The 15,427-nt window shown below is 38.1% G+C and overlaps 1 protein-coding gene across 2 annotated transcripts; it reads right to left on the reverse strand.

Moving 5' to 3' along the window:
* CDKN3 (cyclin dependent kinase inhibitor 3) lies at positions 1-14,186 on the reverse strand. 2 transcript variants are annotated; one of them, XM_019646190.1, is made up of 8 exons: positions 14,067-14,186; positions 11,821-11,900; positions 10,440-10,495; positions 9,848-9,892; positions 7,291-7,513; positions 3,770-3,801; positions 1,980-2,083; positions 1-115 (listed from the first exon to the last, which is right to left on the reverse strand). In XM_019646190.1, the coding sequence occupies exons 1-8, from the start codon at positions 14,073-14,075 to the stop codon at positions 29-31; spliced, it is 636 nt and encodes a 211-aa protein (XP_019501735.1). In that variant the 5' UTR covers positions 14,076-14,186; the 3' UTR covers positions 1-28. The 2 variants fall into 2 exon arrangements, with proteins under 2 accessions (XP_019501735.1, XP_019501741.1); XM_019646196.1 differs by having other exon boundaries at positions 14-115; positions 1,980-2,080; positions 14,067-14,151.
* Between the last annotated feature and the right edge of the window lie 1,241 nt (positions 14,187-15,427).

A 15,427-nucleotide genomic window follows, 5' to 3' on the forward strand; every position in this document is an offset into this window, starting at 1 on the left:
ATATATATGCTGTTCGAAATTCTTTTTTTTATCTAGATACAGATCTTGATAGTGAATCTCTTGATGATAGATGTGCAGCTAGTTTGTCCCGGAACTCATGAAGATAATTATATTGCTGAAAAAAGTAAAGATATATTGAAATACATTGTACAAAACTATTGACAGTTACAGAGTAGTCACAATAGTAAGAATCAGGAATCAAAAATGATCGACTAAGAACAATTCTACATCCTTTTGGGTACGGAAGCATTTGTATCATGGGGAAGTTTTATCTTTCAATAAAGATGCATATAGTGTGCAAAACTATTGCTTCAAAAAAAATCGAAGGTAGCGTGAAATACAGATGAGTATTTTATAAATCTGTAAAAATCCTTTTCCCCTTTACTGGCAGGAACAAATAAGAGTAAAAATAGTACATAAAGACATTCTTTTTACTAATGAATGATCCCTTGTGGGGTAAGTAGGGAGGATAAGGCACTTTGGGTAGCAATTAACAGTGGTCTATTCAAGAAAATCTATTTCTTAATTTATAGACGCCCTAGTTTTCTCCTTTTTGTGCTGACATATCCATTGGCATAATTTTCATAGGAGATAATAGTAAAAGTAAAATTTTAACATAAGCAAAATGAAAAACTTTAATTTATTTTGAGTTTTAATAGCTTCTTCGAGGATATTCTTACTGCCAATAATCTCATTTCATCTCATTACTGAGGAGTTGAAACCACGCACTGCAAACTTATATTAGCAGAGAGGAATGTCACAGAATGCGGAAGTAATAAACTGACAGGCCTTATTAATGTGAGCTTAGTTCTCTCCAAGATGAAATGTGTAAAACATGCATAAACATACCTATATACATGTGCTTGATCACGTATTTTGTTTCAAAGACTGAGAACACCTTGAATTTGAAGCATCATTTGATTTTAACATAAGGGAAACTGTTTTCAGAACCTGTGCAGTGACGTTGGATCCTGTATGGATTGGTTTTTGAATGACCTTATTTGAACACTGAGAATCAGGCTGCTTGGTGAGTTATCAGTTATAATCATTGACATTCATGACACTGGGTTAGACCCGAACCCCGGGAAGATGGACTCCAGCTCAGGGAGCTGCCTAAGGCCAGGATTCTTTAGTGCCCGATCCTGATTTCTAAAGCTGAGGCTGGGAGCTTGGGAAAGGAGGGCAAGTTAGCTTTAGAGAGCTACAAATAAAGTGAAATCTGTGGAATCTTTCCATTAACATGATTAATATATATTAATGTCCTTGGGCATTGCTACTGCAGTACGTTTGAAGGGTTAAGGGGGAAGTAAACGAGGGAGATGTCACCTTTGATTATCCACAGGGAAGGATAATTAGCATTGCTTTACGCTTTTTGTATTATAGTCAGTCATCTTAATATTAAGTGTTTTGGTGATGTAATGGGATCTTTGTTAGATCCTTTTGGACAAAAATCTACCCAAGATACTACCATGTTTACAATAACCATCTCATTTTTCCAAGTGGGAGGATCTACTCCAGAACCAAATGGACAAAAACAGTCATAGATCCTGGAGGGGTAAACTGGGAAGCTCAAACTATCTGGATGAATTTGAATTAGGGGCCTTGCCCATGATAAGAGATGATCAGAGGTAACCTACCTATATGCCAGGGCAAACTACTGATTACTGAGCACGTGCCCTCCCTGCAACGACCTTCCGAAGCCCCAAGCTGCCTTTCTTCACCCCTGGCTCAGAATGTCTTATATGCCCATTCTCCCTTTCTGCCGCTGCACCTCTGGTGCATACGGGATTCCCATGCGCATGAAATTAAATTTGATATTCCCTTGTCAGTCTGTCTCATGTTGATTTGATTATTCAACCAGCCAAAAGGAACCAGAGGAGGGAAGTGGAGATTTTTCCCTCCCTATAATGAGGACTTACACTGTATTTGTATCAATCTGCCCCGTAACCTCACCCCACGAGAATAGTCAGCCTCCTCACCTTTACGGTCTGTATTGCTCCAGATCCTCTGAGGTCTCTCAGGCTGTCTATGGCTTGCTGTGGTGACACGGTGTCAGACAGATACAATAGGAGACAAGCGGCTACTAACAGAACATGATAGAAAAATTGGATATTATTAAATACATGATAGGGTAGAGCATCTTATATTTAATTAGACTTAATGTTGGTACAGAAGACTGAATTTAGTGTAACTGAAATGAATTAAAAGACTGAGGCCTTAGTATGTGTTTTTGACAGTTAAATTATGATTTTAAATGACTGGTTGGATTAAAGTTTTAACACTGGCTTCATTTTTTTTAAACATAGCTTTATTGAGTTATAATTCATGTACACAGAATTCATTTGAAGTATACAATTCAGTGGATTTTAGTGTATTTAGGGTATTCAGCCATCACCACACAGTCCATTGTACATTTTCATCACCTCAAAAAGAAACCCTGTACCCTTTTGCTATCATCCCCCAGCACCCCGTCACCCTGCTCTAAGCAACCAATAATCTACTTTCTGTCTCTATAGATTTGCCTCTGCTAGACATTTCACATAAATGGAATCGTATGTGGTCTTTGGTGACTGGCTTCTTCCACTTAGCGTAATGTTTTCAAGAGTCATCCATATCGTGGCATGTATCAGTACTTCATTCCTTTTTATGGATGAATAATACACCATTGTATGGATGTACATTTTGTTCATCTATTTGTCAACTGATGAACATTTAGATTGTTTCATTTTTTTGGGTATTATGAATAGTGCTGCTATAAATGTTCATGTACAAGTTTTTGTGTGGACATATGTTTTTTTTTTTATTTTGGGTATATACCTAGGAGTGGAATTGCTGGCTCATATGGTAACTCTATGTTTAACTGTTTGAGGATGTACTACCAGACTATTTTTCCAAAGCAGCTGCACCATTTTACATTCCCACCAGCAATATATGAAGGTTTCAATTTCTCCACATCCTCTCAAATGCTTGTTTTCCACCTTTTGCATAACAGTTATCCTAATGGATACTAAGTGGTATCACATTTGTGGCTTTGTTTTGCATTTCCCTGATGACTAATGATGTTGAGCATCTTTTCATGTGCTTGTTGGTCATTTTATATATTTGTTTGGAGAAATATCTATTCATATCATTTGCCCATTTAAAAAAATTGGGTTGTCTTTGTTATTGAGTTGTAAGAATTCTTTATACATTTTAGGTGAGTTCCTTATCAGATACATAGTTTGCAAATATTTTTTGCATTCTGTGGCTTGTCTTTTGATTCTGATAGTCTTTCTTTGAAACACAAAAGTTTTTAATTTCCATACTATCCAATACTAAAAGGAGTAACTGTTATTCCAGTGTGGCATTTCATTAACTTGTGTTTTCCCTAACACATTTTCTAAAAGTTTAAAGTTAACATATGGTAATTAACTTTGGTTTTCATACTTATGTTACCCGCGGATATTATGTAGAAGCTACTTTCAGTACCATAACATGTGCATGGGGAAAACATTAGAAAACAAAACAAAACACAAGAATGCAGGTGCTAAGACTTGTAAATTGTTTTGCAGAATCCTCCAAAACAATGCTGAAAACACCTCCCACTTCCACCCAAGCTTCCTTGGAACACCAAATTTAGGGCCTTAAATAATCCTTTGGGTCTTAGCGGACTTACTGTGTTTTGTTTCATTTTCATACAGTGAGTGTATGGATAAGAAACAGGAGTTTGCCTACTTTGAAGTTAAAAAGAAAACAAAACAAAACTGAATAACGAAAATATATTTCTTACCAAGACAAGATCTCCCAACTCCTCCGTAACAGCTGAAAGGGAAGTACAGTTTTGAAATGTGTACATTTTCACTCCATCCCAACAATTAAAGACTTGTTCTTTATGCTTTCTATTTCTCACTCTTAATACCTAGCACAGTGCCTTGCATACTGAGATTAATAAGTATTTTTTAATTAATCAAGAGCAAAATGTGCTTATTTATTTATTAAATATTCTGACACCTCTAAGGATCAAGGTAGGCAGGGCCGTTTTAGTGACTTCTTTAAACTCCAGGATCCACATCTGAGCAGCGGACTATGTTACTAAGTAGATAGAAATCAGACTCTTTTACTAACTGCCACTTGGATTATTTTCCTCTGTCTGAACAAAACCTTAGTGGGTATGTAACAAGTGCTGTCTGTATAGTAACTCTTCATTTATCTAAAGAGTACAGAGGTAACATATCCTAGAAGTTTAAAGCACGGACTCTGGAGCCCCACTGCCGGCTGAATCTTGGATCTGTTATTAGATGTGTGAACCTAAGGAAGTTATTTAGTTTTTCTGCGTCTCAGCCTCTTCACCTATAAAATGGTGACAGCAATAGTACCTAGAACATAGTGAGGACTGAATGAGGTAACATTTGTAAAGGGCTTAGAACAGAGCTTAGCACAGAGTAAGAAGCAAATGAATGTTAGCATTGTGAAGATATTAGCAGTTCTGCATAACTGAGTTTTCCAGAAAAATGAAGATTAACCCTGAAAGCAACAAAACCATTCATTGTAATCATTTTCAAAGATCCTAAAAAATGTCATGCACTTGCTAGCTTTCTCAGAGGATATACTGAACCTAACGGTGCTGACGACTTGACACAAACATCGGTTACTGTAGTGGGCTGTAGATGAAGCTGTAGATACAGGTTTTGTGATAGGGTTTGAGACAGGACCAAACAACTACTGACCTCTAGATTCATGAACTTGCTTTCTACCTAGTGTCCCAGATGTAGGCCTGTTTCAGAGATGAGGCTCTACATTAGGGAGGGGGCGGAGGAGGGGGAGATGGCACTGCAGTGGCTTTGTGCAAAATTACTTCTTTATACCTCTTGCTACCTTTATTTTTCCTACTCTGTCTGATTGATTCCTACTCATCCTTCAAAATCCAGCTCAAATTTCATTCGCTGAAATGCCTTTGTGCCCCCACAGAAGCCATCGTTGTCCTGTGTGCTGCCTCTTACACGTCCTGTAGGAGTATTGCACTTATGGGGTAGCGTTGTTAGAGGGTGGGCCTGTGCCCCACTGTGTGTGTCTTTTCTTCAGTTTGGGACACAGTAGGTATTAACGGGTTGAATTGTGTCCCCAAAAAGATAATGTTGAAGTCCTAATCCTGGTACTGTGAATGTGACCTGATTTGGAAATAGGGTCTTTGCAGATGTAATCAAGTTAAGATGAGGTCATTAGGGTGGGCCCTAATCTAATAAGACGGGTGTCCTTATAAGAGGAAATACCACATGAAGACACAAACACGGGAGAATCATGTTTCGACAGAAGCAGAGACTTGAATGATGCAGCTACAAGCCAAGGACACCAAGGATCTACTGCCACCACCAGGAGCTGGGGACAGGCAAGGAAGTATTCAGTCTAGAGTTTCAGAGCAAGTGTGGCTGTTGGTTTTGATTTTGAGTTCCTAGCTTCCAGAACTGGGAGAGGATACATTTCTGTTGTTTTATGCTACCCAGTTTGTGGTACTTTGTTACAACAGCCCTAGGAAATGGTATAAAATAGCAGGTAAGCACTGTTCACTGATTTTTATAAAGGAGTGAAAATGTCCAGGGATATCCGGTGAGAGATGGCACTGGTAGACAACAAGACAGTGAAAATAATTTACCAGGCCCTGTTTCTGAGAAACTCTAGAGCTGTCTAGAAGTGTGGGCACTCAAAGATGGCAGAATGAATGGCCAATTGTCTTTGTCCAAACAGTAGTCACCGTAGCACATGTTTGAAAGCTCTAGGACAATGAAAATTTCCAGTCATCAGATGCTATATTTTGTGGGAGCCTGAAGCATTTAACATTTGCAAGGCCGCACATCCATCCTTCCATCCTGTTTGTCTTCTCTTCAAACATCAGAGTATTTGGTTTGCTTGAACCAGCTGGAGTAGAATCTGTTAAGCGTCACTAATCTGAGCTGGTTTGATGTCTGGAATCTTTCCAGTAGAAGCTGATTTCAAAGATTGAAAAGGAAAAACCTCAGAATTGGTTTGAAAAATGGGTTAAAAAATTGGAAAATATTTTTCACTAGCTACATCTAATTATATGTATTTTACTTAAAATTAGAAAATTTAGTAGACAACAATTTATTCTAAAATTTGGCTTTTACAATTAGTAAAGCAGTTAATAATTGCTTACAGTGAGAGATTGTGCTTTTTTTCTAGAGAAAGTTTGGAAACTGTAGACTGTAGAATGGCTTCGAGTTCTTTATTCCCTACTCTGTAGTTCTGTGTATATCAGAGTTGAGTTTGGCCACAAACAGGTGTGTGTCCTCAAAGACCCTTGAGCTGGTTGGTTTGCCTTCAGAGCAGGAGCTATTGGCATGAGGCCCCTGGGCTCTAGGTCGAAGGAGAGAAGTCGGCCAGGCTTGCCCTTCCCTTACGCGCCCTGAGACCACGTGGTTATTTGGGATAGTTGTGTACTTTCTAGTTCAACGCAATGACTTCAGAGACTTCCGGGCTTTTGAGATATCAACTTACTTTGTACTGTACCTTGTTCCAGAAAGGAGTAAGCAGCTTGTTAGGATACAAAAAGTACAATTAGCCCAGAGAAGGACTAGTTTGCTACCTGTACTGGCCCTCTGCTCTGTATCTTACCTCTGGCAGAGCATCTATTGTTCTTATCCACAGCACCATTTCTCATCTTTGCATTGCTACCATCTGCTGCTGGTTGTTACTCTTCTTTTCTCCAAGCTACATTTTTCTTCTCTCATTTATTTTCTTAATCCATTTTATTTTGTTTTAAACTTCCCTATCAGCAGCTTCTGTATCGCCATTGAATGAGTCCTTCTTTCATTCTGGTAGCAAATTCATATCATCAAATGTAATTTTCAAGTCATATTTTTAAGATTTCTCATTACTCAGGGATGATTTCTTCACTGCTAATTTTGAAAAAATTGACTTTCTTGTTGGAAGCAACTGAAAGGCTGACCAGTATGTAAGGTTAACATGAGAAAAATGCTCCACCATTTTTGGGGAGGGGGTGTCCCCAAATTATAACTAAAAGTCTATAAGACAAAAGGAAAGAAGGAAAAGCCTGTAATCCTAGTCTAAAAATTTCTAAATCTACTCATTTATTGTCCTTACTTTCCAAAAGTAGTAACAAGAAATATCTGAATGCCATCTCTGTACCAGGCATCGTACTAGTACTTTTCATGTATTCTTTTTCATCCTTGCAACAAACTATAAGGTAAGAAATAGCTAAATAAGGATGTAATAATTTGAGAAATCATTCTGACTGGGACATTTCTCATGTAATGTATGGAGAAAAGGAGAACTTACTGTATTAAGGTTTTTCGATTATTTTTAAGGCAAATTGCAAGCTCCTCCATTATTTCATAGCAGCTGGCTATGTCAGGAGTTCCTCCATCTGGGATTGGATAATGGTGAGTGATAATTCCATACTGCTGGTAGAGGTTCAGAAGGTTTGGGACTCTATATTTTGACAGTTCCCCTCTGGTGCAGAAAACAAATATGTCTTGTATACCATAGCTCTTTAGTTCTTCTGCCAATAGACCAAGATACACAGACATACATGTACAAAACATTACAAATTTAAATATGGTCAAGAGGAAGAATATGGAGTTAAATTTCTTAAGCTAAACTAAGTAAATCACAAATGATAATCTATACATTTGGAGTGTTTATTGATAATCTAAAAAAATATTGATCTGTCTTCAAACTAGGGTAAAAATCAACTCACTAAGCACAAAATAGGATTTAGAAACATCTGAACTGAAAGGTGATTAAAATTAAACCTGACTTTATAACTCAAAATGCTTTATACTGAATTTTAAGATGAATCAATTATATTGCTGTTCTTGAAAAAGAATGTTTACAATGCTGCTTTAAAATAAATTTAAAAACATTTAATATTTCAAAATAAATTATTGAGAAGGGATATCACTTTTTTTTCCTGTTTTCTTCTCACAAATGCAACCATATTTGCTACTTTCATCACTCTTTTGTTTTGTTGTACCCTAAGCATTGGTATATAACATTTCCAGCATGGCCATGGTGCCAGAGCTCTTGTATTCTCCCTTATATTTGTTACCGTACCACACCATCGTGTATTTAATTTATGTACTAAGTCTCTAGGAAAACAATAACTGTATTAGAATTATTCAACTTAGCTACTTTCACTAATGAATATGAACCGTACGTAGGCCATTCTGTACACCAGAACTTTCTCATGGCAATATTCATTACAGAGTATTTGGTCCATAATGACTAATTCTGGTTGATCTGAGCGTCCTCTCCCTTTCCGCCTCCTAAATCCAAGGACATTTAGCTATTTAAGTACAAAGTACCTTTGATCATGAACCACTAGATGTGCACTTGAAATGTGGCTAGTCCAAATTGAGATGTTTTCTAAGTGTAAAATACATATCTGATTTCAAAGATGAAGTACAAAAAAACTACCTCATTAGTAATTTGTTTTCTAATCAAAACCCATTAAAATAATACTCTTTAGGCTATATTAGGTTAAATAAAAAATATTAGTTTCACCTGTTTTTACTTTTTTAATGCGGCAACTAGAAAATGTAAAGTTACACATATGGCTTCTATTACTGCTCCCATTCTATTTCTATTGGACAGTGTTCTAAATAATACTATTATATTTTTGTATTCCTAAAAGGACTTGACCTGTTGTTAACATATGTAACCATTTTGAAGAGCAAGCAATTTTCTGTTTGTTTTTTGAACACATTGAATAATTTCTATTATACAGTGGTTTTCAAACTTCCTTAGAAAGTTCTCTGAGGAGGAACCACAGGAACCACTGCAGGGTGATTCCATGTCTCCTCCATCAAACATTGTCACCTGTTTTATATATTGGGTTCCATTTAAGATTTCATTAGAAAATAAAAGGTTTGGTAAAATATTGGAAACCCCTTTCATAGGAGGTGCTAAATGAACAGGGCTTTCCAAAATGAGCAAGATTGGTTCTTAAACCAATCATGTGCATTAGCTTTTGTGTATGACTTAAATGTTCTTTCTCCACATGGAAATTTCCTACCATGGTGGGTGTCCCTAAATAACAAAATCTTTACAAACACTGCAAGGGTCAACTCATCTATTAGCCTCTTTAAGTCTTTGTTGATAGGTACGGAATACATTAGAGAAAGTACATCAGCAAATTGATATTCTAAAACAACCAGGAAAAAAATTTTAAGATTTAAAAAATCTATATCGGTCAGAGTCAAGCAATTTATACATTTTTCTTTTGATGTCTTATACGGACATTGGTAGATCTATTAGCCTTGAGATATTCCAGGCGAACCAGAATAAGATACTTGAAAATTCAAGTTTGTTAGTATCATGCAATATGTAAATTCCAAATTGGGACAGATTATCAGAATATTTGCGGCATTATTAGACTTGAGGCTATAGTGGTATGAGCACCCTTGGGCATGAGAAGATCAGGCAGCACTCATCTTCCCCACCTAGATGCTTGCTCTCTCAGTTTACTCTCCAGGATGGACAATTTCACTATCACCTCTGGATTCCCAGCTCAGGCTTAATTTCTGCTACCACAGTCAAGTCTGTAAAGAATAGCATGTTCAAAGATCTGGGGAGTCCAATGTCTATTTACAAGTTTTCTATTTACATACTTTTCTCTCTACAACTTATACTTTCTAAACTCATAGGCAGCTTCTATATGTATTATAACTACAACAATCAGCAAAAAGCAGCACCATGTTTAGTAAATGATGAGTTCTCTGTGCCCGTCACAAATAACCTCTTCAAATATTAGAACAAGTCTACAGTTTGAAATTGTACAAAATAGCAAACATTTTTTTGGTTAATTAATATGGTTGTTTCATATTATACCTACCTGTATCTTTTTGGATATTTCTTCTAATATCTTTAAACTTACAACCTATAAATAGTAATAAGAAAAGTGAAAAAGACAGTTTTAGGTCATATAGAACAAGTATATTTAAACACATATAGAGCTACTTTAGAGAGTCATTCCACATGATCATTTATATGATTGAATTCCATTTTGAATGTGAATTTCAATTTCTTATCGTCTTAGGAATAGAATCCAGGGATTTATAAATCCCAGTTGAAGGAACTCCTAATCCAAGGATTTTTAAATTTTGTGTCCTTTCCCTAATAAGTACCTGGCTATAGTCCTCAGCCTCACATTGTACCCCAGTGTTTATATTTTATTAAGACAGGTAAATTGGAAATGTGGAACTGTGAATGTGGATTTGGGAGGCTTGAAGAGTCGATCGAAGTTCCGTTTATCTATGACCCACCATGATGGCTTCCAAAAGTGAGTTCCCCATGCTGATGGTCTATGAAATTCTCTTATTGCTCAGTACAGAGAATGATGTGTAAGCTGACAAAAAACCCCCAAAACAACAACAACAACAAACCTTTAAATATATTAATAAGAAGCCAACTATAGTGTTACCCACCTGGTAGAGCACATAAACCAAGAAACTGAGAACAATTCACTCGTGACAGGGGTAGCCTGAAAAGAATAAAACTTTATCAATTTTAGTTCAGTTTTTAAAAGGTTATAAATGGAAATTCAATTTAACAAATGTCTGTGCTTACTACTGAACATGGGTGTTTTAAAGTTTTATAGTAGTCACAAAACAAAGATTCATAGTTAAATATCAATGTGTTGGTTACAAAAAGGCCTATAAAAGACTGGAAGTTTTGAAACAGACATATTTGCTTTGTTACAATTTAAGTATTAAAAGTGGCAGGTTAATTTAAATTTACCTCGAAGATAATAATGCCTAGATTGCCTACAGCTAGTATAAAGTGTACTTAAGTTACCCTGTGGCGTGTTACCTGAGGAATTTTGTCTCAGTAACCTTAGGAAATGAGCTGGAAAAATGACCATATGACAATTTCATCCCAAGCTTTCATTCTGCATTACTATTTTAAGATCTCTTTGTAGGACTTCCTTAAATAGATATAATTTCATATGATAAAAACCACAGACCACCCATTCTTTGTTGTAATGGATTTGAGTAAAAATGAAATAATTTCAAGAAATCATATTCCCAGTTTTCAGCACTCAGGGATAAAGCAGGCAGAGGCTCACCTTGTCTGCAAAACAGAGGATGAGTTTAGAGGAAAACAGGGCAACATAAAAATACCACCTGAATTTGAAAATTAGATGAGTTTTGAGTTTAAAAGGGGGTTTAGAAAGGGCAATGACAGATAATCGCTATTTAATGGCAGAACAAAAATCTTTAGGAACAACACTTACACTTTTTCTCTTCCCATAGTAGGGAATGGTGCTTTCTTAGAGAGATTATTATATTTACAGGGATGAGAGAAAGCATTTGATTGTCGGTTGTAAAGAATCTCATGTAACCAACCATAAATCACTGCCAAGATTTGGAGGTTGATTTTATATAGAAACATTTGTTTTTGTTATTGTATCTATGGTATGTGGCTTTTAAACACTGTCTGCTGATAGAAGCATTACTGTGGCAAGTAGTTCTAAGATTTGACTAAAAGAGAAATGATTAAATATCTCATCCTATGTTTGATACACCATTCTTTTGTCATAAAAGAATAAATAGGTTTTGGTACTAAATGGGAAATCATTCCATTTATACCTCAACTCCTTACTTACTTGTTTCTACTATAGTTTTTTCAATGTATAAAGAAGGACCCATCCTCCAAAAAGCCTAATTCTATCATAGATAGTAAATAAATCATGGAGTTAGACAATCTTACTTTAAGATTAGAATTATATAATCAATGGAAGAAAATCATTAAATATTTTCAATATGTGGACTGCATTCTACAAAGATATCAGAAATGTTAACATACCATGATATCTGAATTGGAGTCTGTTCATCAATAGGCTCTTCATCTGATGAGTCAAACTCACTTGTTTGCAATGAACCAGGCTTCAAAAGAAATCAGTTATGTTAAATAACTGTAAAGAAGAATATTTACATATAATCTAAGTATAGCTGATCTTTGCTTAAACACACACTGAATGCATATTTGCAATTTATTCAATCTGGAATATCAGAGACAGTGGCAATATCAATAATAAATTATTGCTATTTACCACCCTATTAATATATATAGCACAATATGGTGGAAAGGGAGTTGGATTAGAAATCCAGAAACCTGGCTTCTGGTCTTGGCTCTGCCACCTAACTATATAATCATGGACAAGCGATGGCAGTTTATTATGGATCTCAGTTATATACAACTATAAAGTGAGGAGGTTTATTCATTCACAAACATGTCTTGGACACCTTCATTTGTCAAGTTTTGAGAGTGAAGATGCATAAAATAAATAGCGTACCTTCAGTATAGCTGGAGACACAGATGTGTGCACAGATTACAGGAGAAAAGTTATGCTAAAATGGAAGCATAATCTATGCATTTCAGAGCAGAAAAGGATGACTAAGGATGCTAGAGGAAGCTTTACAGAGAAGATGCATTCACCGGGTTTTGAAGGAGGTTTTAGGTAGATAAGGAAGAAGTTAAGGCAATTAAGGCAAAATGACAAAGGGCTTCTACATTTGGGAACTGTGTTAGAGCAGAAATGAAGCTAGAGATGTCGTTTTACCTACCACAGTTCTCAGAAAATGACCCCCATTCAGCCTAATATGGGGGGAGGGAGGGAGTGTAAGTGGAATAACCTGGCCCCAACTTTGTGTCATTGGATTGGAGAGATTGAGATGGACTTTGTGTGCTGATCTAAGGAGTTGGAACTCAATCCTGTAGCCATAATGGAAGTCTACATGGAAGACTGTTGAAGTTTTTTATTTAAAAAAAACACACCTTTCTTCAACTCCCTAGTTGGAACCAACTGAAAGATAAGACACCAGAGAGGCAAATGGAGATCAATATGTTAGTTTTATTAGTGAGTATCAAATGGAGGATGTGGCTTTAAAGCTGTGGTCAGGTGGGCTTGTCAATTCTTCACTGGAGAATTGGCTTTATCCACAGAGGCAGCCAATGACAACCCAGGGCTCCAGTGTGGCAGAGAGCACTCCAGAAAGTACTCTCTGTAGAGTGACGGGGAAAAAAGGGTGGAGCTATTTGTGTTCAGCTCCTCCCAAACTTGAGGATCAGATCACTCACTTTTCCCCTTCTGAGGACCAATGGAGAAAGACCAGGAAGGAAAAACAAATGCTGTCCTTCCACATGATAACATCGAGATGAGTTAATTGTAACCACCTAATGTCCTTTCTAGCTCTGAAGCTGTATTCTATAATAGTCTTGTTTATTTTTTCAAGATCATATTACAGAGCCAAATTAGGCTATGGATTTGAGTTGCTTTGGATCTATCTGTATTATTATTATTAACTCACTTAAATGAAGGCCCTTCAATAAGGTTGTCAACCTTGGTGATGGGTGATATGAGTCAGGTAGGGCTTCAGGTCCTTGCATCTGTTTTTTCTTTTTCTCTTTCTCTTTAAAGCAGTTTTGATGATTTGAGATTTTCAATTTGTGTGGCCCACTCACTCAGGCTGTCTCAGCCAGGTTTACAAACCCTAACAGTTCGACGTTTCCGCTCCCCCAGGCTCAGGGATTCTGAACCCCAGGGAAAGGCACACAGTGCCAGGTGGCTCTGGGGGGTGGTGACAGTGGTGACAACACCTATAAGCGGGGGTTGGCAATCGTCTTTCATGAAATTTTCCTCGTCCATGGTGAGGACTCCTCCCCAGGGTCCATTGGACAGCCCTGGACAACCTTTGAGGCTGTGGCATCAGGCATACTGATAAACACCAAAACACTTAAACTCTCTATGCCTCAGACTCCTCTGTAAAACGGGGCTCAGCCCTCTCTGGCAGGGCTGTCGTGAGGCTTAGGAGACCCCGCCCACAACAGGCGCACAGCAAATGTCCATCTTCCCTTCGTCCGCCACCGACCCCGTTTTTTCGCAACCATCGCTCTCTCCAGTCTTAGGAAGCGCCACCTCCCCCTAGCCAAGAGCGTTGTTGCGAGAGTCACTTCGCGACCAAGCTCGGCCTGACCCCGGGCCCAAGAACTGGCTTTAGGACCTCTCGCGTCCCTGAAGCTTCGCTCCTCCAAGCCTCGACCCAACTCACCGGCTTCATCGCTGGTTTCCCCACGTCGCGACCGGCCACCACCTCCCTGGGGCAGCACCCGCGTCTCAGCAGCCCCGCGCCGAGCCCGTCCCTCTGCTCAGCTCATTGGCACATCCTTCTCTGAGGTGGGGCGCGGCGTCCTCTAGGAACCAATCACACTCTCTCCTCGTTTCGTACTCCGCCCCGGGATGCCCTGGCTCGGCCTGTAACCGCTCATTGGTTCCTAGGTGGCCTTTGAAAGACGCGCGGGATGATGGCCCTGTTGAATTTTGATTGGTTGGGAGGGCGTCTTACTCACGCCAGTTGGAATCGTGGAGGGGGCGGGGAGCGGGGCGGAGCGAAAGCTTCTAAAGGCAGCCCCAGCGCTTTGGAGATGCTGTAAAATAGTGCTTCCTCTTGGCAGGATTTTTAAGTGGCATCAGGGTAGGGAATTTTGTCTGTTTTCTTGAAAAAGAAATTTTGTTTTGAGGGCATGGGTGGGGGCATGTAGGAGCACTGTCTTGGAGCATCTTATAAAAGAAAACACACCACATCCCATAGACTTTATAATTATGGCCATATCTAGTCATACAAATACTATGGAAATGACTAAAAGTCTAGAATATAAATCTACCTTGTATGTTTGATAGTTTATGTTCTTTGCCATTCCAGGATCTAGACAGGTTAAGGTGTAGGTCAACCTTCCTGTTCATTAAATATGAATGAAATAATATTGTATGAAGGGAAGATAAAAAGTGCCCAGATGGTTCCAAGTACCAGTGTTTCTTATATAATTGGCTATAATCTTTAAAATATGTGTTTGATTATTTTCTCCTCCATTCTCCAGTCCCCATTTTGCTGGCCATGGGGAAGGAAGTCACTTGAAGCAATATTACCTGCAGATCTGACAAAAGTATGCAGAAGTTTCAGCTCCCTGATTCACATTGTGAAAAACAGTGGGTATAGGACTATTATTAGGAAGAATTCCTTGGTGAAGAAGATAGCACAGTTTGACTTAGAGACTATTAGTCAGGGTTCTCCAGAGAAACAGAACCAACAGGATAGATACCTAAAGAGATTTATTTTAAGGAATTGGCTCCCCACAATTGTGGAGGCTTGGTGAGTCCAAAATCCTATGAGGGAGGCTGGAGGGCTTAAGACTCAGGAAAGAGTTTCAGTGGGAGTTCAAAGGCAGTCTGGGGTAGAACTATGACTGGTTGGTATTGCATATGAAGTCCAAAGGCTGTCTGATGCAAAATGCACTCTTGTCTTTTTGTCCGATTCAGGCCTTCAACTGATTGGATGAGGCTTAGCCACATTGTAGAGGGGAGTCAGCTTTACTCAAAGTCCACCGATTTAGATATTAGTCCCATCCAAAAACT

This window comes from Hipposideros armiger, unplaced genomic scaffold (genome assembly GCF_001890085.2).
Source record: "Hipposideros armiger isolate ML-2016 unplaced genomic scaffold, ASM189008v1 scaffold_5, whole genome shotgun sequence".
Lineage (NCBI taxonomy): Eukaryota > Metazoa > Chordata > Mammalia > Chiroptera > Hipposideridae > Hipposideros > Hipposideros armiger.

Coding starts and splice junctions, on each gene's coding strand:
- CDKN3 (XM_019646190.1), bottom strand. Junction 10,496..11,820: donor ACTCCAATTCAGATATCATG/GTATGTTAACAT, acceptor TATTCTTTTCAG/GCTACCCCTGTCACGAGTGA. Junction 116..1,979: donor GAGCAATACAGACCGTAAAG/GTGAGGAGGCTG, acceptor TACTTTTTTCAG/CAATATAATTATCTTCATGA.